General features: G+C 45.6%; 1 protein-coding gene across 1 annotated transcript in view; it reads left to right on the forward strand.

Moving 5' to 3' along the window:
* Window positions 1-22568, forward strand: part of LOC134932925 (putative tetratricopeptide repeat protein 41) — a 244185-nt gene that overhangs the window by 48109 nt on the left and 173508 nt on the right. The window contains exons 2-3 of the mRNA XM_063927785.1: window positions 16956-17877; window positions 19420-19594. Of these exons, the coding sequence (XP_063783855.1) occupies window positions 17064-17877; window positions 19420-19594 (989 nt within the window). The 5' untranslated portion in view covers window positions 16956-17063. The remainder of the gene's footprint in view (window positions 1-16955; window positions 17878-19419; window positions 19595-22568) is intronic.

A 22568-nucleotide genomic window follows, 5' to 3' on the forward strand; every position in this document is an offset into this window, starting at 1 on the left:
CTCCGAGGGTGGGGAGCAGTCACACAGGGAAGAAACTTCCAAGGACTTTGGACAAGTCAAGAGACTTGTCTTCACATCAACATCCTGGAACTGAGGGCCATATACAACGCCCTACGTCAAGCGGAGATCTTGCTTCGCGACCAACCAGTTCTGATCCAGTCAGACAACATCACCGTAGTGGCTCATGTAAACCGCCAAGGTGGCACAAGGAGCAGAGTGGCAATGGCGGAAGCCACCAAGATTCTTCGCTGGGCGGAAAATCATGTAAGCGCACTATCAGCAGTGTTCATTCCAGGAGTGGACAACTGGGAAGCAGACTTCCTCAGCAGACACGAACTGCATCCAGGGGAGTGGGGACTTCATCGGGAAGTTTTCGCACCGATTGCAAGTCAGTGGGGACTGCCCCAGATAGACATGATGGCATCCCGCCTCAACAAATAGCTACAGAGGTATTGCGCCAGATCAAAAGACCCTCAGGCGGTAGCTGTAGACGCCCTAGTGACACCGTGGGTGTTCCAGTCGGTCTATGTGTTTCCTCCTCTTCCTCTCATACCCAAGGTGTTGAGAATAATAAGAAAAAGAGGAGTGAGAACAATTCTCATTGTTCCAGATTGGCCACGAAGGACCTGGTATCCGGATCTGCTGGAAATGCTCACAGTAGATCCGTGGCCTCTTCCTCTACGACAGGACCTGTTACAACAGGGACCATGTCTGTTTCAAGACTTACCGTGGCTGCGTTTGACGGCATGGCGGTTGAACGCCGTCCTATAGGAAAAGGGCATTCCGGATGAGGTCATTCCTACTCTGATAAAGGCTAGGAAGGACGTGACAGCTAAACATTATGACCGTATATCGCGAAAATATGTTTCTTGGTGTGAGGCCAGGAATGCTCCTACGGAAGAATTCCATCTGGGCCGTTTCCTTCACTTCCTACAGACTGGAGTGAATTTGGGCCTAAAATTAGGCTCCATTAAGGTTCAGATTTTGGCCTTATCCATTTTCTTTAAAAAATAATTGGCTTCTCTCCCAGAAGTACAGAGTTTTGTGAAGGGAGTGCTGCATATTCAGCCTCCTTTTATACCTCCGGTGGCGCCTTGGGACCTTAACGTGGTGTTGAGTTTCCTTAAGTCGCACTGGTTTGAACTACTTCAAACGGTGGAGTTAAAATATCTCACTTGGAAGGTGGTCATGTTATTAGCCTTGGCTTCAGCTAGGCGAGTGTCGGAATTGGCGGCTTTGTCTCATAAAAGCCCCTATCTGGTTTTCCATATGGATAGGGCGGAATTGCGGACTCGTCCTCAATTCTTGCCTAAGGTGGTGTCATCTTTTCATATGAACCAACCTATTGTGGTGCATGTGGCTACACGAGATTTGGAGGATTCAGAGTCTCTTGATGTAGTCAGGGCTTTGAAAATTTATGTGGCCAGAACGGCTAGAGTCAGGAAAACAGAAGCACTGTTTGTCCTATATGCAGCTAACAAGGTTGGCACCCCTGCTTCGAAGCAGACTATTGCTCGCTGGATCTGTAATATGATTCAGCAGGCGCATTCTACGGCTGGATTGCCGTTACCAAAATCGGTCAAGGCCCATTCCACTAGGAAGGTGGGCTCGTCTTGGGCGGCTGCCCGAGGGGTCTCGGCACTACAACTGTGCCGAGCTGCTACTTGGTCGGGTTCAAACACCTTTGCAAAGTTCTGTAAGTTTGATACCCTGGCTGAGGAGGACCTAAGGTGTGCTCATTCGGTGCTGCAGAGTCATCCGCACTCTCCCGCCCGTTTGGGAGCTTTGGTATAATCCCCATGGTCCTTACGGAGTCACCAGCATTCTCTAGGACGTTAGAGAAAATAAGATTAAATCTTTTTCTCGTAGTCCGTAGAGGATGCTGGGTGCCCGTCCCAAGTGCGGACTACTTCTGCGAGACTTGTATATAGTTTTGCTTACATAAGGGTTATGTTATAGTTTCATCAGGTTGGACTGATGCTACGTTGTTTTTTCATACTGTTAACTGTTTAATAGATACACAAGTTATACGGTGTGATTGATGTGGCTGGTATGAATCTTGCCCTTGGATTAACAAAAATCCTTTCCTCGTACTGTCCATCTCCTATGGGCACAGTTTCTCTAACTGAGGTCTAGAGGAGGGGCATAGAGGGAGGAGCCAGTGCACACCCAGACCTAAAGTCTTTCTTAAAGTGCCCATGTCTCCTGCGGAGCCCGTCTATCCCCATGGTCCTTACGGAGTCCCCAGCATCCTCTACGGACTACGAGAAAAAGATTTACCGGTAGGTTTAAAATCTTATATTCTCTTACATCCTAGGGCAGTGGTAGGCAACCCTGGTTTTCGCGAGCTACCAACAGTTCACGTTTTCCAGCTCACCTGGCAGGTGCACATGTGCAGTTATTACTGTCACATTTTAAAAGATCCACAGGTGGACTCTGTGAGGAGACCTGGAAAACGTGCACTGTTAGTAGCTCTCGAGGACCAGGGTTGGCTACCCCTGTCCTAGGGGATACTAGGAATCCTATTTAGCACCTTGGGGTATAGACGGGTCCACTAGGAGCCATGGGCACTATAGAAGTTTGATTAGGTGTGCTGGCTCCTCCCTCTATGCCCCTCCTACCACACTCAGTTTGGAAAATGTGCCCGGAGGAGCCGGTCACGTCTCTGGAAGGTCCTGAAGAGTTTTCTGCATTTATTTTATATGTTTGTTATTTTCAAGCAGGACTGGATGGCACCAGCCTGCCTGCTTCGTGGGACTTAGGGGGGGGGGCGGTACGGCCTAACCTCTCTCTGGGTTAATGGTCCCGTTCCACGCTGACAGGACGCTAGCTCCTGAGGGAACTATTCGCCATCCCCGCCACGGCGAGCGTACATTCCCACAGCACGCCGCCACCCCTAACAGAGCCAGTAGAATAAAGAGTGGTGAGTACTAAGAAGGCGTCCCGGTTAGCGGGTCGCCAGCCATTATGGCCGCATGAGGGTACGGAACCGCACGGCTTCTAAACTGGGTGGACTGCGTCTCCAGACTGTGTACGGACACAGACGCTAAACAGCGGACACAGTACCCAGACTGGCATCAAAGCCATAAAAGGAGTCTGTCTCCATTTTATTCATATAGACACATACAGCCAGTATAAAGAAGAGCAGGAAGACCGCCCGCCATTGACGGGGCAGGGTTTCACAATGAGCGGATTCAGCAGCTCAAAGGCGCCATTTTCCCTACTGCAGCTGACACAGACGCTGACTGACAGGGACACGCAGCTCCTCCGGAGAGCCTCCAGATTACCTCAGCGATACAATGGGGTCATAGCATGGGGGGAGCTGTTATTAGTGTACTAAGTCCCCAATCTAGGTACTTAGCCTGCGACCCGGCTAAGCTTGGCATTAGCAATTAGGGCGCCGTGTGCTGGTTCCATAATCTCTCTGGGTCTCCCTGGAAGGGCTCTTTGTGGGTTAATTGTGCATTTAACCTTTTCCTGTGTGTGTGTGCTGTCACTGTTACAGTATGTCAGGCAAAGAGTGTGTTACATGTAAAGCACAGTGTTCCTCTTCTTCAGGGGGTTCACTAGTGTGTACTCAGTGTAGTATCCCTTCCCAGACTAGTGGAGCTGAACCAGCATGGCTGGACTCCATTAGGGGAATAATTTCCTTAATTTCTACTAAATTATCTCGGAATGAGATAGAGACACAATACTTAAGACAGTCTATGACTGAGTTTATGAAAAAGTACTCAGTACCCAAACCAGCATTTCAGTCCCCTGCCATTTGTCTGCCAAAACATACTTTGGCCCATATCCTGCAGTCTGATTCTGATGATGAGGGGTCAGAAATGGAGGAGGGTGAGGTGGACTCAAAGGTAGGGGAGGGTACTCTGTTTCAGAGAATAGAGGCTCTCATAGAAGCTATCAGAGACATGCTGAATATCCCTGATAAGGTGACAGAGTAGAGTTAGGAATCTTATTTTAATATAAAGATTTTTCAGCCACTTTTCCTGTGTCAAAGTAAATAAATACCCTGTTTGAAGAACCGTGGGTTAATCCAGATAAGAAATTTCAAATCCCAAAACGGTTGTTATCATCTTTTCCTTTTCCTCCTGACGATAGGAAAAAATGGTAGAATCCACCGATAGTTGATACATCGATTTCCAGGCTCTCACGTAAAATTGTATTGCCTGTCCCAGGTGCAGCCTCCCTAAAAGACGCGGCTGTTTGCAAAATTGAGACTACGCTCAAATCTTTGTATACAGCTGCTGGGGTGGCCCAGAGACCCACTATAGCATAAGGGTGGATTATGTGAGCCATTGCTAAATGGTCGGGTTACTTATTTGAGGGGTTAGATACCTTACCTCAAGGGGAGATTGTTTTGCTCCTGCAACATATACAGGACTTTGCAAACTTTATGGTGGAAGCCATAAAAGAAATAGGCTTGCTTAATACACGCACTACAGCTGTGGCAGTGTCTGCATGCCGAGGTCTATGGCTACGCCAGTGGATTGCGGATGCGGACTCCAGGAAAGGCGTGGAAGGCCTACCTTTCACAGGCGAGGCCTTATTTGGAGATGAACTAGACAAATGGATCTCCAAAGCTACTTTGTCCACATACCTTCCTTCGGCAGCTCCCCCAGCTAGGAAGGCCTACTCAGGACCCAGTTTACTGTCCTTTCAGACTGCCAAGTTTAGGGGCAAACCCAGAGGTTCTTCTACCGCCACCAGAGGTGCTAGACGTAAACCACGCAAACCAGCAACTGCAGGTTCACAGGAACAGAGCTCAAGCTCTGCTTCCTCAAAACCTTCAGTATGACGGTGGACTGCAATGCCTGGAAGACTGGCAGGTGGGAGCCCGGCTAAAATTCTTCAGTCACATCTGGACAAGATCCTGCCAGGATCCCTGGGTCATAGATCTTATTTCCCAGGGCTAAAGACTGGAGTTCCAGGAGCTCCCACCTCACAGATTCTTCAAATCAGGCTTACCAGTTTCACAAGAGGCAAGTAAAACTTTACAAGACGCCATTCAAAAACTGGTACAGGCCCAGGTCATTATTCCAGTTCCACCTCATCTGCAAAACACGGGGTACTATTCCAGCTTGTATGTAGTACCAAAACCGGACGGACAAAACCTCAAGTCATTGAACCCGTACTTACGAGTGTTCAAATTCAAGATGGAGTCTCTGAGATCGGTGATCTCAGGTCTGGAGGAGTGGGAATTCCTAGTGTCCCTGGATATCAAGAATGCATACCTTCACATTCCGATCTGGTCGCCTCATCAGGCTTATCTATGGTTTGCATTGCAGGTCTGTCATTACCAGTTCCAGGCCCTGCCATTTGGTCTCTCCACGGCACCAATGGTGTTCACCAAAGTGATGATGTTTCTACTCCGCAAACAGGGAGTAAACATAATTCCGTTCCTGAACGATTTTCTGATAAAGGCACCGTCCAGACCACTCCTGGATCACAGGTGGATTCTGAACCTACCAAAATCTCACCTGGAACCAACACAGAGGCTGTCTTTCCTGGGATTGATACTGGACACAGAGTCTCAGAAAGTGTTCCCTCCTTTGGAAAAGGCTACGGTAATCCAGTGGATGGTTTGGGCTGTCCTGAAGCCAACCTGGATCTCGGTGCATCTGTGCATTCACCTTCTGGGGAAAATGGGGGCCTCTTACGAGGCGCTTCAGTAGATCTGTTGGAAAAATAGTCCGGATCGCATCTTCACATGCACCAGAGGATCCGTCTGTCGCCAAAAGCCAGGATCTCCCTTCTGTGGTGGCTACAGACTTCTCACCTAGTCGAGGTTCAGGATTCAGAATTGGATTCTGAAAATCACAGACGCAAGCCTCAGAGGTTGGGGAGCAGTCACCCAGGGAGTGAAGTTTCAGGGAAGATGGTCAAGTCAGGAAGTCGTCCTTCCAATAAACATACGGGAACTCAGGGTTGTATAAAACGCCCTTCTGCAGGCCTCATCTCTTCTTCAGAATCAGGCCATTTAGGTTCAGTCGGACAATGTGACGGCAGTGACGTACATAAACCGACAGCGAGGAACGAAAAGCAGAGCCGCGATGTCAGAGGTGTCAAGAATTCTCCTCTGGGCGGAAAAACACGCCGTGGCGATGTCGGCGGTCTCCTTTCCTGGAGTAGACAACTGGGAAGCAGACTTCCTCAGCAGACACGACCTGCACCCGGGGGAGTGGGGCCTTCACCTGGAGGTGTTCCGGTGTTGACACGTCAGTGGAGATAACCACAGATCGACATGATGGCCTCTCAACTCAACAAGAAGCTGAAGCGGTATTGTTCCAGGTCGGGAGACTCACAAGCAGTTGCGGTAGACACTCTGACAACTCTGTGGTTCTACCAGCTGGTGTACGTGTTTCCTCCACTTCCTCTGATCCCAAGAATTCTAAAAATAATAAAAAGGGAAAATGGTCAAGCAATCCTCATTGCTCCAGACGCCACGAATGGCCTGGTAAGTGGATCTTCTCGAGATGCTGCTAGAAGATCCGTGGTCTCTGCCTCTTCGCGAGGATCTTCTGCAACAGGGCCTTTTCGTCTATCAAGACTTACATCGGCTACGTTTAACGGTATGGAAGTTGAACGGCTGATTCTAGCCAGGAGAGGGATTCCTGATAAGGTCATCCTGACTATGATCCAAGCCAGGAAGAGGGTAACGTCTAAACATTACCACCGTATCTGGAAGAAATATGTCTCTTGGTGTGAGTGCACACAATGGGGGTTATTCCAAGTTGATCGCAGCAGGAATTTAGTTAGCAATTGGGCAAAACCATGTGCACTGCAGGGGAGGCAGATATAACATGTGCAGAGAGAGTTAGATTTGGGTGGGTTATTTTATTTCTGTGCAGGGTAAATACTGGCTGCTTTATTTTTACACTGCAAATTAGATTGCAGATTGAACACACCCCACCCAATTTAACTCTCTCTGCACATGTTAAATCTGCCTCCCCTGCAGTGCACATGGTTTTGCCCAATTGCTAACTAAATTCCTGCTGCGATCAACTTGGAATTACCCCCAATATTCCGCAGTAGAATTTCATATGGGACGTTTCCTGCTTTTTCTGCAGTCGGGAGTGGATGTGGGCCTACGTCTAGGCTCCATAAAAGTCCAGATTTCGGCCTATTTTTTTTCAGAAAGAATTGGCTTCTCTTCCTGAGGTCCAGACGTTCTTGAAAGGTGAGAGCTGACGTGTAAGAATATAAGAAAGTTTTATTATACTAATAACAATAAAAAATATCACATTTAAAATCAATTGGTATTTTGATATATAGAATTGTACCGAAACCTGTACACTAAACACCTTGATATTGAGGGTATGAGAGCTGGAAGTTGGCTCCTTTGATGATAGTGAGACAATGTGTCCGATTTAAATGTTAATATAACAAAGAAAAAAAGTGCATATAGTGATGTACCATTAAAACATTTAATATACATTCACATGAAACATACAGTAATAAAACATAAAGTGCATGGAATCCAAAGTGCAGAGAGTGTCCAAAGTGCGTAATTACCAGCAGCAAGTTTATTCAGGCATGAGGTTTTATATTCCACGGCAACTGCGGTTGTCACTTCCTCACTCAGCTGTCCTGCAAACTGTCACACTCGGTCTCCCCTTGGATAAAAATCCAACGCGTTTCTACCCTTTGCGGGTCTTTGTCAAGGCATCCAGCAGAATAAAATAACATATCTCCGTCCTTCCTTTTAAATAAGCCACTACCAATGAATGTGAGGCGGGCGCAGGTGGCTCCTATACAACTAATTGCCTACAAGTCCCATGAGCCTTTTCCGCGCCTCACCGTCACTTCCTCCTACTCATTTCCGTGACGATCGTGCGGCGAGCGCGGGTGGCTCCTATCCATATGATTGCCTACAAGTCCCATGAGCCTCTCCGCGTATCGCCGTCACTCCCTCCTTTCAACTTCCGGAAATCATTATATCCCCTTCTCCTCCCTGTCCGTCACTCCATTTTGCCAACCCGAAAGGCAACTCTGGAGTCCGTGTCCATGGCGACGCTGTCCTATATATCCTCCTTGGTAATAAAGACGGTTTTCTGGTTTCAGATCGTTTTCATAAAGTCCCATTATTAAATAAATTCAGACGGACATATCATAAAGGGAGTAATAAAATGAAATAATTAATGACTGAGACATACAAAGTTAAAAACAGGGGTGATAAAGTGTCCAAAGTGCTTATCTGGCGAATGAAAGTGCATGCACAGTGCAATATCTTATGATGTGCAACATCCACCAATCACAGTATTCCACAGTACAATAAAGATCAACACCACAGAATAAAATAGAATAGAGAGGATAGTTTCATAAAAACCACTTAACCTCAAATTCTAGATTAAGCCCCCCGGGTTGTAAGGTGCCCAGCTCATATATTTGTCTCATTTCAGCTTTTGCCAGCTGAGACGAAAGATCTCTCTGCCTCCAATGGCCCTTGACCCACTGTAATCCTAGGAACCTTTTTATTGCTGAGGTGGATTTATGATGAAACTTACAAAAATGGTCAGATAAAGCATGAGTAACTAAGCCATTCCTTATATTTCGCAGGTGTTCACTTATGCGGACCTTTAGAGGTCTTGAGTTCCTACCAATGTGGAATAGCCCGCATGTACACTCTATGGCATAAACTACATTCTTTGTGTTGCAGGTTATAAACTCTGCAACCTTGAATTTCTTTTTGTTGATGATAACTTCACTGGTTTTACTATTTCTGTCCCCTTTTTTTGTGCGACACCCTATACACATGCCACACCGAAAAAACCCTTTAGATTTAATGGTAGCATGGATCTCTCCGGGGGTATTGCGCCCCTCACCAGGGCATTACTTAAATTGGGGGCCCTTCTGTAGATACATTTAGGTTTGTTGGGGAGTTTATCCCCCACAATAGGGTCCCTCTTCAGAACCCCCCAGTGCTTCCTCAATATTTTTTCCAGATCTCTGTATTGGCTGTTAAAGGACATAATGAAGGCCCATTCAAATGTATTAGATTGTGCTCTAGGTTTGGCTTTCTTACATAATAAATCCGTTCTCATCATTTTGCCTATTTTTGCCGAAGTGTCTTTGATTGTGTCTAAATTATAGCCTGACGCAACAAAGTTATCTTGCATTTCGGCCACTTGTTTCTCATAAATACTGGTTTCTGTGCAGTTCCTACGTAAACGGCGTATTTGGCCGCACGGTATAGACCCGAGCCAATCTGGGTGATGGTAACTGTTTTGTTTGAGATAGGCTCTAGAGTCGGTGGGCTTTCTATAATTCTTTGTCTGCAATGCTCCATCTTTAGAGTATACCGTGACGTCCAGAAAATGTAGTTCCTCCCTACTCATTTCAAAGGTAAAGGAGATGTTCACTGAATTTTGATTCAAATACTCACAGAATCCTTTCAGTGAATCATCATCCCCCCTCCATATAAAAAAACACATCGTCTATGTACCTTGCCCAGGACACCAGGTTCGCTCCAAAGGGGTTGTTATCCCAAATGTGAAGATCTTCCCACAACCCCGTAAAGAGGTTGGCATAACTTGGAGCGAACCTGGTGCCCATGGCCGTGCCCACCTTCTGCAGATAAAAAGTGTTCTTAAAATGGAAATAATTGTTATTTAAAATGAACTCGACCCCTTCCAAAATGAAATTCTGCTTTTCACCTGGGAGATCGCTTTTTTCTATAGCTTTTGCAATTGCTAAGAGGCCATCCTGATGGTTTATTACTGTATACAGCGACCTAACATCTGCTGTAACCATAATACAGTTCTCCTCCCATGGTATGGTGGTTAATAAATTCAAGAAGTCAGTGGTATCTTTCAAATGGGATCTATTTCCTAACACCAACGACTGCAGGTGGAAATCTAAGTATTCAGATAAATTACAGGTCACAGAATTAATACCAGAGACAATTGGCCTCCCTGGTGGTCTAAGTGGATCTTTGTGTATTTTGGGCAAAATATATATGATAGGGGTGGTTGGTTCCTCGTTAAATAGATATTTGTATTCCCTATCCTCCAAAATGTTCTGTTCTAAGTATTTGGTTAGCAATCCTTGCAGTTTATCCAGAATCTCCTGCGTGGGGTCTTTCCTTAATTTCACATATGTCCCCTGATCCTCCAACTGTCGCAACACTTCCTCCTCATATGATTGCTTATCAAGAACGACAACCCCCCCCCCCCCCCCTCCCCTTATCGGCAGGCTTAATTACCAAACCTGTGTTTTCTTTAAGGGATTTCAAGGCCTGTCTTTCTTTCCATGACATATTGTGATTTATCCTTCCCTCAGGTAATTCTTTAATATCCTGGTGGACCAAATCATAAAAGGTATCTATAAATTTGCCCTTCATATGAGCCGGATAAAAGATCGATTTCGGCTTGAATGGGGTGGATGAGGTCTCAGTGGTTTGTAATTCATTGCCTTCCTTACTAATGAAAAACCGTTTGAGGGTTAATTTTCTAACAAACCTATTAAGGTCTATAAAGGTAGAGAACCTATTAATGGGGACAGAAGGGCCAAATTTGAGTCCCTTTTCCAAAACAGAGATTTCCTCCTTGGTCAAAACATGGCTACTAAGGATAAAAATTTTGACTGTCCCTTCCGTGGCGTCACCAACCTTATCTTTAGTCTCCTCATTAATGGTTACCACCCTCCTTTTTGATCTACTCGTTCTTTTCCTGTGTCTTTTCTTTGGTTTACCTCCTCTACACCCCCTTCTTTTTACTTGAATTTGTGAATGGCTCGTCTCACCCCTAAAAAAGGAGACCCCTCATTCCTGTTGATATCCGACAGAGATAAACGTGGTCGTGTTGGTTTAGTGACCGCATTGCGTCTTTCCCAATACGTTCCTGGTAGTCTCGGTGGGGTACCGCCCTGTACCTCTCTCTCTCTTGTTCGGACTGATGTTTCTTCTCTCCCTCGATAATATCTCTGTCTCATATCCCTCCTATAGTTAACCCTTTGGGGGAGTGGTCTATCATGTGCTTTCACATTATTCATCTCCCTTTCTTTTATATTTCTATTTGCTCCTTGATCCCGGGGTCCTGACTGATATCTTCTATTAGTACCAATTTTTTTAGAGACAATGAGGTTGGGACTGTTAGGAGTATCCATGGGTGCTCTCTGTTCTAATTTCTGTCTGGAAAAAATATTGAGGAAGCACTGGGGGGTTCTGAAGAGGGACCCTATTGTGGGGGATAAACTCCCCAACAAACCTAAATGTATCTACAGAAGGGCCCCCAATTTAAGTAATGCCCTGGTGAGGGGCGCAATACCCCCGGAGAGATCCATGCCTACCATTAAATCTAAAGGGTTTTTTCGGTGTGGCATGTGTATAGGGTGTCGCACAATAAAACGGGACGGAAATAGTAAAACCAGTGAAGTTACCATCAACAAAAAGAAATTCAAGGTTGCAGAGTTTATAACCTGCAACACAAAGAATGTAGTTTATGCCATAGAGTGTACATGCGGGCTATTCTACATTGGTAGGAACTCAAGACCTCTAAAGGTCCGCATAAGTGAACACCTGCGAAATATAAGGAATGGCTTAGTTACTCATGCTTTATCTGACCATTTTTGTAAGTTTCATCATAAATCCACCTCAGCAATAAAAAGGTTCCTAGGATTACAGTGGGTCAAGGGCCATTGGAGGCAGAGAGATCTTTCGTCTCAGCTGGCAAAAGCTGAAATGAGACAAATATATGAGCTGGGCACCTTACAACCCAGGGGGCTTAATCTAGAATTTGAGGTTAAGTGGTTTTTATGAAACTATCCTCTCTATTCTATTTTATTCTGTGGTGTTGATCTTTATTGTACTGTGGAATACTGTGATTGGTGGATGTTGCACATCATAAGATATTGCACTGTGCATGCACTTTCATTCGCCAGATAAGATAAGCACTTTGGACACTTTATCACACCTGTTTTTAACTTTGTATGTCTCAGTCATTAATTATTTCATTGTATTACTCCCTTTATGATATGTCCGTCTGAATTTATTTAATAATGGGACTTTATGAAAACGATCTGAAACCAGAAAACCGTCTTTATTACCAAGGAGGATATATAGGACAGCGTCGCCATGGACACGGACTCTAGAGTTGCCTTTCGGGTTGGCAAAATGGAGTGACGGACAGGGAGGAGAAGGGGATATAATGATTTCCGGAAGTTGAAAGGAGGGAGTGACGGCGATACGCGGAGAGGCTCATGGGACTTGTAGGCAATCATATGGATAGGAGCCACCCGCGCTCGCCGCACGATCGTCACGGAAATGAGTAGGAGGAAGTGACGGTGAGGCGCGGAAAAGGCTCATGGGACTTGTAGGCAATTAGTTGTATAGGAGCCACCTGCGCCCGCCTCACATTCATTGGTAGTGGCTTATTTAAAAGGAAGGACGGAGATATGTTATTTTATTCTGCTGGATGCCTTGACAAAGACCCGCAAAGGGTAGCAACGCGTTGGCTTTTTATCCAAGGGGAGACCGAGTGTGACAGTTTGCAGGACAGCTGAGTGAGGAAGTGACAACCGCAGTTGCTGTGGAATATAAAACCTCATGCCTGAATAAACTTGCTGCTGGTAATTACGCACTTTGGACACTCTCTGCACTTTGGATTCCATGCACTTTATGTTTTATTACTGTATGTTTCATGTGAATGTATATTAAATGTTTTAATGGTACATCACTATATGCACTTTTTTTCTTTGTTATATTAACATTGAAAATCGATTGTGGAAGGACTCTGAATTACAACTAAGTCCCTTCACTGGGCGCTTGTATGTATTATCACATCGTTTTGCAGTCTGCTTGAGAATATTCTCTGGGTGGAGGTACATATGAGAGTTACCTCTGTGTGATTAGTACACTAACTAGCTGCCTATTCCTGAGCGCACTGAGAATTATCTATCCTTCTGTTTTCCAATTTAAATCTCCATACAAAGTGTCCACAGTCAAATAAGAGAGTGGTCAGTTAATAACTGATAAAGGGCATGCCGTGAATACAGGCCCTCATTTCGAGTTGATCGCTCGCTAGCTGCTTTTAGCAGCAGTGCAAACGCTAAGCCGCCACCCTCTGGGAGTGTATTTTAGCTTAGCAGAAGTGCGAACGAAAGGATCGCAGAACAGCGTCAACATTTTTTCAAGCAGTTTCTGAGTAGCTGCAGACCTACTCCTACCTTGCGATCACTTCAGACTATTTAGTTCCTGTTTTGACATCACAAACACGCCCTGCGTTCGGCCAGCCACTCCCCGTTTCCCCAGGCATGCCTGCGTTTGTATCTGACACGCCTGCGTTTTTCAGCACACTCCCGGAAAACGGTCAATTACCTCCCAGAAACGCCCCATTCCTGTCAATCACTAAGCGGTCAACAGTGCATCTGAAAAGCGTCGCTAGACCTTGTGTGAAACTGCTTCAGCTTTTGTGAAAGTACGTCGCGCGTGCGCAGTGCGCACCATACGCATGCGCAGAAGTGCCGCTTTTTTGCCTGAACGCTGCGCTGCGAACAACGGCAGCTAGCGATCAACTCGGAATGAGGGCCACAGTCCCAATATAGCAAAGGGATAGCCGTGGCCTGGCTAATGAATGAGTACCTCTCAAATGGGCTGGTCCAAACCGAGCGTCCTTGGTTGTAGAATCCTGCAGTACCCACCTGTTACTATGCAGCGTAGAGGTGATCGAGAGGCCGACGGACGAAAAGGTCAAATTATTGGCGGCGTGCTGGTGATAACCGCCTGCGGCAATGAAGAAGCCGGAGTGTGGAGCCGGCTATATTACTATTTACAAGTTTTGGTTAGCATGGCTTTCCTCTTGTTATGGTTGTGCTTGTTCGAAATCTCACCATTTTCCTTTTTTTATATCCTTCTCTCAAAGTATGTTCGTCTCCTCGGGCACAGTTTCCTAGACTGAGTCTGGTAGGGGGGCATAGAGGGAGGAGCCAGCACACCTAATCAAACTTCTATAGTGCCCATGGCTCCTAGTGGACCCGTCTATACCTCATGGTACTAAATAGGATTCCCAGTATCCCCTACGGACTTCGAGAAAAGGATTTACCGGTAGGTAATTAAAATCCTATATTTTGCTCAGTGTGTGCTTTCTTCGTTGGGATTGGAAGGTCGGAATACACCACTTGTTAAGCAGGACCATTGCAGAAGAATTTGAAGCTGTTTATCAACAAAATTGGGGCAATCATACAAATTTCAGCTGATTGCCTGATATTTGAGTAGTGTTTACCCTGCTTTAGGTGGAGGGAGCAATTTAGGGCATTTCGGAGATTAGGAATGTAGGAATGGCCCAGGAGAAATTCTGAGTATGATAATAAGAAGTGGTTATCCAGAAGCAGGTGAGGTGGCAAATGTTAGCTTAGCAAAAAGGACAGGAGGTACTTCAGCCCTGGAGATTGAAGGAAGGGCAAGGTTGGTAGTCACAATAAGAGAGGTATTGTGGTGGGGCCTGAAGTGATAAGATGTCATGATGGATGGACTTTATTTTGGAGGTGAAGTGAGTGGAAAGTCAAGTCCACTGAGGGAAAAGGGGAGAGGAGGGAATTGAAGGTAGGAAAGAGGTGGCAAGGGAGGAGATGAGGGTTTTCAAGTAGGATTGATTACTGTAATCTACCTTTCTCCTGCATTCTTAACTCTTACCTTGCACCTCTACAGTCTATCTTTAACTATGTTTCTCAATTAAATGTCCTCCTCCGCTGCCCCTCCTTGTCAGGAACTCTAGCAGCTCCCTATACCACTTAGGGGTGTATTCAGTACCTGTCGGAAGCTGCCGTCTTGTCGGAAAGACGGCAGTTCCCGACAGGTTTAGGTCGGAAGGGTTTCCGACCTATTTAATGCCAGGCCATTTTTTCAGACACCAAAGAAACCAAGTGGATTGTCGGATTAGCCGCGGATCCATGTGTTCCGTGGCCAAATCCGACAGGTTTTGGCCCCGGTTCCGACAATGTCAGTGTAAAGTCGGATTGACATTGTCGGAACCGGGGAGATGAGACGGGGTAGCGGGACACGTCATGACGGCGAGCATGTGACGGAGAGGAACAGGGACGGGTGAGTAGTGGCTGCAAGCAGACCTGTTTCTGAGGTGAGGAGAGGAAACAGCAGCACGGACGGACACAGCAGCATGGATGGACATAGCAGCAGGGACGACAGCAGCAGGGAGGACCCGTCTGCCGAAAGTCACAGCACAGGGTTTGAGCGACATCTGCCTCCCCAGGTACAGTTGTCAGGAGCAGACAAATCCAACAGTCTGATTTGGCTGCTCGTATTGAATAATGACCTGTCTGATCCTTTCCGTTGGAAAGGATCCGACAGGTATTGAATACATCCCTTAGTGAGAGAGCCGAGGTATAGAATAAGAAAGTTAACTTGGAGTGGTGAAAGTTGGTGTGAAATCACTACTTCCTCCTAAGGTGCTGCTTAGAACAAGTGGACTTAAAGGATAAGGGCGGAGTAAGGGATATGCAGTGCTGAAGGAGAGTAGGTGGCGGTCAAAGAAAGGGAGTGTGGAGTTGTTGAAGTCAGAAACAGTAAAGAGTTCCAAGAAAAATAGGTCAAGGGAGTGACCATTGATGTGAGTGGGAGAAGTTTGGACTTGGACATACCAGAGTTAAGCCCCATACACACTAGATGAGAAAGTCAAAGATATCGCTCACAAGCTCCATTCTGAGCGATATCTTTTACTATCTTGTCTAGTGTGTACATTCAACATCGTTGACTATGCACGTTCCTGCGCATCATTAACGACCCCCTCCCTCGTCTGAACAGTTCAGACGAGGGTGGACCTAGTTAACGCTGCAGCATGGCTCCTGCTCTCCATGTCACTCCCTCCCCGCCGGCATTGGCAAGTGTGTATGCACTTGCCGATGCTGGCACCCCGCCGGGTTCTCGCCGCAGCCAATATCTCTGGGTACACACATCGGCTAGTGTGTACCCGGCTTAAGAGAGATTTATTGATCAGAATATTTAAGTCCCTTTTGGATGAGATATGGGAGGTCAGAGGAGAGAATTTGGCATGTCAGGTGGAGAGGTTATCAAAAATTGGCTTGTCACACTTGTTACCAGGTCTGGCGGTGTCACCTTACTGCCATCTGTGTCCCTGCTGGCTGCATCCCTGAGACCTGTTGTCACTTATCTGCATACCTTCTAACATTTCACATTTAATAAACCATACCTCCCAACATGACCCTCTCCAGGAGGGACACAATGCTCTGCTGCTGGACTTTGCTCTTAATTTATGATTGCAGGCACCAGTGTTGAACAGGTGAATGGATAAGAAAGGTGTTACAGCACAGGTGATGGCAATCATAAACTAAGAGGGAAGTCCAGGACCAGAGCATTCTGTCCCTCCTGGAGAGGGTCATGTTGGGAGGTTTGAGCATACCTCCCAACATGACCCTCTCCAGGAGGGACAATGCTCTGCTCCTGGACTTCCCTCTTAAGTTATGATTGCCATCACCTGTGCTTAAACACCTTTCTTATCCATTAACCTGTTCAACACACGTGTCTGCAATCATAAATTGGTAGAAAAGCCCAGAAGCGGAGCATTGTGTCCCTCCTGGAGAGGGTCATGTTGGGAGGTATGAAACAGTGGTAGTCAACCTCGGTCCTCAAGTACCCACAACAGTTCATGTTTTCCAGGTCACCTAGCAGTTGAACAGGTGTATTCATTACTCACTGACACATTATAAAAGACCCACAGGTGGAGCAAATTATTTCACTTGCATTCCTGTGAGGAGACCTGGAAAATACTCTTGAGGACCGAGGTTGAGAACCACTGCTCTAATATACAGAGCTTAAAGCAGGAGCATTGGGTTGTGCTCCTTCTGGGAGCCTAAATAAACTCCCCTTTAAAACAAAAAAAGGGTGTATTTTTTAGGGCTTTTTTTTTCTTCTTTGGAGGGGGGTAACAAATAAAATAAAAAATGTAAAACTTTGTGAAACCTTTTCTCTTACTGTGTTTTAGGTAGCGTGGAATCTGGAAACTGAAGAACACTTTTTAAAAACTTATCTCAGTAATCACTTATTTAAACAGTGACTGCACCATACATTGCTGTGTGTCCACAGATATACCATGGCTCAACTGGCAGAGCATTCATTAACTTCACACAAGGATCATCATTATTATTTTACAAGCAGGTCACCTATCTGCCCGTATGTGTGCTCAACACCAAAGGATTTCGTAGCAGAGAGAAATTATTTGGCCCAAACAATATTCCCTCAGCTTGTCCACTTCTGTCTTACCAGAGGAACTTATTTTAAAGCTGTTGATCTCAAGTGGCCAATAATTAAGAGCTCCAGCAATGAACATTCTATATCTCATGTACAGACGGATTATATAGCACATCAGCAGTTGAAGCTCTGTTTGGATTATATTAACAGCTCATTTCCTTTCTTTATATGTATACTTGGTCACACTTATGGTGAATTTTTACCAAAGATGCAGGTTCCCATGAGCTCTGCTTGCCTATCAAACACTTCTGGTCTATCGGAAATAGAGCAGAATCTTATTGTGGCAGAAAGAGGTGGCTATCCCTGGGTCCTGGAGGGAAGGAACAAGGAATGTAGCTTCACAGAACTTGAGGTTATCCAAGCTACGTCTTTCAAAGATGCTCAATTTCAGTACTACTACTTTAGAGATTACCAATATATTGAAGAACAATTACTCCAATCTAATGAATATGAGAAGCAAAGTATTATGTCATCTTTTGCAAGTGCAAATGAGAATGAAGAATTGAAGATATGGGAGCTGAAAACCAGCATAGTGGACAAAGGATTTCCTGTGAGGTTTTTTAAAACGAAGGAGGAGCTTGGGAGTTTGGTACTGAAAGATTGGTGTGATGTTATAGACAAGCTTTATCCCCTCAACTCCACTCCTGCAAACATAGGTTAGTCCTTTTTTGTATTTCAACAACTGGCATGGATAGCGAACACATACTGGGCCTGATTCAGAGTGGCACTCAAATGGTTTTGCAGATAGATCTTGTGATTTTTTGCATTGTGCATACAAGATCAGCATACACATCTTTAAGGAACTAGGGGCAATTCAGAATCCGCTATATCGCCACTTGTGGCTGAATGGTCATAACTGGGAATTTGCACGTAGACTAAGTGTTCTGAGGGCGTGTTGTGAGCGTTTAGGTGGAATTGTGGGCTATGCAGAGTTGAGCATACGCAGAGATCTATGCGTGCTGGTAGCGGTAACAGTTATTTTCACAAAATGAATGGATAGACATGATGCAGCCTCATAAATCCTGTGTACAGATGATTTGCAACTTGCATGCAGCTCTGAACCAGGCCCACTCTCCTTGCTTGATAAATAGATTTTCTTAGTATTTTGGGGCCTATTCATCATAAGGTTTGGGCGAGTTGCGTTCGTGGTTACAGAAGTAACAGAGGAGCAGCTCTCCCTGCAATCCTTAGCACTGCGATTAAAGTAGCAGTATTACTTTACCCTTCTGACAGATCTCCAGGGTTGATATAGCACAGCTATGGCACAAGAGTGTTGTGTGGTACTACACATACCAGTAGGAAGCTACTCTAGGCTTCTACTCTACTCTACTCTACTGTAGGCTTCAGGGGATTCCAGGCCTTACAGAGCATGGGTATTGTGGAATGCTGTGAAGGCAGGGGGACAGAGCACTATAAAGAGTAACCAGCCATTGCAGAGCGGTAGAGCTCAGAGGCTGGTGTGAGTGCATTGAGTGGTAGGGGCCTCTGAGGGTGATCTGGGAAAGGAGAGTACCCTCCCCGGATCATGAGCTTGTGCTGCAAGTGCCTTGGTAGGAGCAGGGACTTAGGGGCCCATTTACCAATGATCGCATATGCAATGCAATCCTTGGCGCTAATATCGTGGCCAGATCGCATTGCATAATGCGATCATATCGGGTCATTGTATCACCCGGCACAGGCAGGGACAGGGACTCCAGGGGTTTTCCGGGAGATAGCTGCAAATATTGTATGATAAATGGGCCCCATAAGGAGAAGGGACCTGTCAATGAATCTTAGAAGAGTGCTGCCATTTCCTTAGGGGGTACTGCGGCCTCATAGGATGTCCCAGCATTGCATGTGGGGGTTTAGGAGGAAAGAGCAGATCAGGAACAGGCATTACCGAGCCTCCGTCACCTCCTGGACCTGCCACACTTTTGGCACTCGCATTAGTTTTTCCACTTTATATTGTAATTTGGAGCAATAAGCCTTCTCATATTTCCCCAAACTTTCTTTAAGATACCCCTATAATAGCCCACTGTATAGTATACTAGGGTAATAGTAGATGTATTATATTTCAGTGCTGTAAAATAAATGGAATTGTACTGTTCTTCCTAATCAGAAGTTACAGTTTACATATTAGGATAGCATTTTCCATGCTTTTAATTGGAGTTATTTGTCTATAACTGAGATAGTGTTATCTTGCCGTGTTTGTATTTAAGGTCACGAACACAACCTTGCACAAGCGTACCACCAAGCATATGTTGAAAGTCTTTGCAAAGATTTTGTGGACTCGCAAAGATTGAAGAAGCTTTTCTTGGTCCTTGATACATTTGCTAGTGATATTCTGATAAATGAGCCGCCTGGTAACATCAGTGGTAATGTGACTGCAGACAGGTATGCTATAAACAGACATAGGAATGTATGACTTCAAGCTGATCTCTGTATAGTTACATGTTACATGGCTAATTTGTAATATAATAGGAGCACTGCCGGGTAAACGTTAGAGTGTAACCTTACTGTTCCTTTCTCTTAGGCAAGCCGCATGCAGAAACAGTTTTCCCAGGACTCCAGGGTTGATATAGCACAGCTATGGCACAAGAGTGTTGTGTGGTACCACACGTACCAGTAGGAAGCTGTAACAGACTAATAGGAAGGGTGGTGTTGCCCATAGCAACCAATCTGATTATGCCTCTCATTTTCTAGAATGCAATAGAGAAATAAGAGACAGAATCTGATTGGTTCCTATGGGCAGTACTACCATTTGTTTGTCCATTTTAGAAGCTTTATTAAATCTTCGTATTGGTCTGCCGGGGTCCCACTGCCTTCGGGTCATGTGTACTGCTCATATTTTGGGTAGCAGTTAAACATAAATCAGGAGTTAAGAAGTCCTGACTAACGCTCACACATACAGTAGCAGGCACATTAGCAAGACAAGGTGTAAGGTTAGATAATCACATGAACTATAGGGAAAATCATAATCAACTGGATCCAATATGTTTTCATAACTTGCTTTTTCGCTATTCATTATATTGGAGCTGGTTCAGTCCCGCACACAGTCCCGAATCAGTCGCAATTAACTGAGTCGCAGTGCGCATATGCAACAATGGTGCTGTGGCTCCAGTCACAGTGCCCTGGAAGCTGCAGCATTATTGACAGGCTGCAGGCATTTTGGGACAGGGAGGGAGAGAATTGCAGAAAACATGGGTGACATTTCACTGTAGCCGGTAGCCAGACATCGTGAGTAACCTGAGCGTTACTAAAATGTTCAGTGTTGTGGCCGATGGTCATGATCAGTTGTGGCTACTGCTCGTGGGCTGCAGTACAGACCACACATTGCATGGGGGGATGCAGGTTAGCATATATAAACATACATGTAATGTATGTAATATATGTGCTGGCTGTCTTACCGGGGATCAGCAGCGCCACTTCACGCAGCCACCCCAAAAACGCAGCCGAACCGCCCCCGTTTTCGACGCGCCACCCCAGCAACGGTCCGTCACTCCCCGCCCGCCCCGGAAATGTCTCTGCCTGTCAATCAGGCAGAGCTACTCGCACCAACCCAAATGCATTCAGCCCCCGTGCACGCGCAGGATGGTGCGTGCGCACTGCCGCCACCGTCTGGGTTATTGCAGTCACATCCCTTAGCGATGCAACTGAATAACCCCCTATATACAGTTAATAACTGTAAATAACTAAAATATACTCAGATCAGCTTCATGCTGACATCGCTTCACCTTACACACTTGCTAATACTGTACATGGACACAAAGTTTTCTAGAATTTTTTAATAGCTAATTCAATAGACACCTAAAATTTGTCTGGAGTTTTTCTTGAAATTTTGTTTTTAACCCAGTTATGTACAGTATAGCTATATTAACCCTTTCACTGCAGAGGGTGTTCTTACACCTGTGTCGAATTCAAATGTCAACATATGCGCTCATCACACAGGACTCTCCTGTTTCATTTAACGGTGCCTTCATCTTTATAAATTATATGGTGGGGGAGGGACTTAAATTCAGGGCTCATTAACAACAGAGCATATGGAGCTGCTGCACATAAAAATATGGCATTTCTCAGGCAGCATGATGATGACCACCTGCCTAGTTGGCCACATAGTCGGCCATAAATCATTCATCAGTCAAAGTATTACAATTAGATATCTAGTTTTCTCACACAATTATGCAATTTTTCGATAATGTGCTTAGGGAGACATTGGGGCTGATAGTGTAGGGGATGTACACGCCCATGTGCTCTGGCCACACCCACACAGCACTGGTCACAGCTCCTCCCATTCTCAGTATAGAGAATGATCCGGCCTTGTTATATTCCCTCATTCCCACCATTCTTTTTTGTTTGGCATGTGCACTCGACAGTGCCCGCATGTCCCCACCAGCCAGCCGGACCGGGGTCCTCCATAGTGAAGGGGCTAATGGAGCACCTCATTTTATGAGCAGGAAACTGAAACCCCATCCTGTCTCTAGATTTCTTCATGATTTCTTTTTGTGTAGATTAACACATTTGGAAACAAGCCAGCCTCCTTCATTTGTACATCTAAAGGTCCCCATACACTACAGCGATATGTCAGAGGCTGAAGTCGGAGGCAATTTTCCTTGAACTCTCCCGGGAGCTTCCCGGGACTGGTTCCATACGATGGCCGAAATTGGATGAAATCGGGCATTATCGTTCTAGTGTATGGGGCCCTTTAGTTATTATATATAGTTTTATATGTTTATTGATATCTCTACTAAGCAAAGATAGAGTATTTGGCAATTCAGATATGTCAGCACAATTCATTTCATAAGGTAAACATGTTTGGTCATATATATTTCACACTTATTGGCTGAAATAAATGTTTTGTCATGCATCAATAAAAATGTTGTCATACGTCCTAGAGGATGTTGGGGATGCTTCAAGAACCATGAAGTATAGACTGGATCCGCAGGAGACATGGGCACTTTAAGACTTTAAAAGTGGTGTGAACTGGCTCCTCCCTCTATGCCCCTCCTCCAGAATCCAGTTAGATTCTGTGCCCAGTGAGACTGGATGCACACTGAGGAGCTCTCCAGAGTTTCTCAGAAAAAATACTTTGTTAGGTTTATTATTTTCAGGGAGACCTGCTGGCAACAGGCTCCCTGCATCGTGGGACTGAGGGGAGAGAAGCAGACCTACTTCTCTGAGTTCAAAGGCTCTGCTTCTTAGGCTACTGGACACCATTAGCTCCAGAGGGTCCGATCACTTGGTACGCCTAGCTGCTCGTTCCCGGAGCCACGCCGTCACCCCCCTTGCAGAGCCAGAAGATAGAAGCCAGGTGAGTATTAGAAGATCACAAGACTTCAGTGACGGCAGAAGAAGGCTTGTGAGGTACCCC

The sequence above is a fragment of the Pseudophryne corroboree genome, chromosome 6, assembly GCF_028390025.1.
Source record: "Pseudophryne corroboree isolate aPseCor3 chromosome 6, aPseCor3.hap2, whole genome shotgun sequence".
Classification (NCBI taxonomy): Eukaryota; Metazoa; Chordata; class Amphibia; order Anura; family Myobatrachidae; genus Pseudophryne; species Pseudophryne corroboree.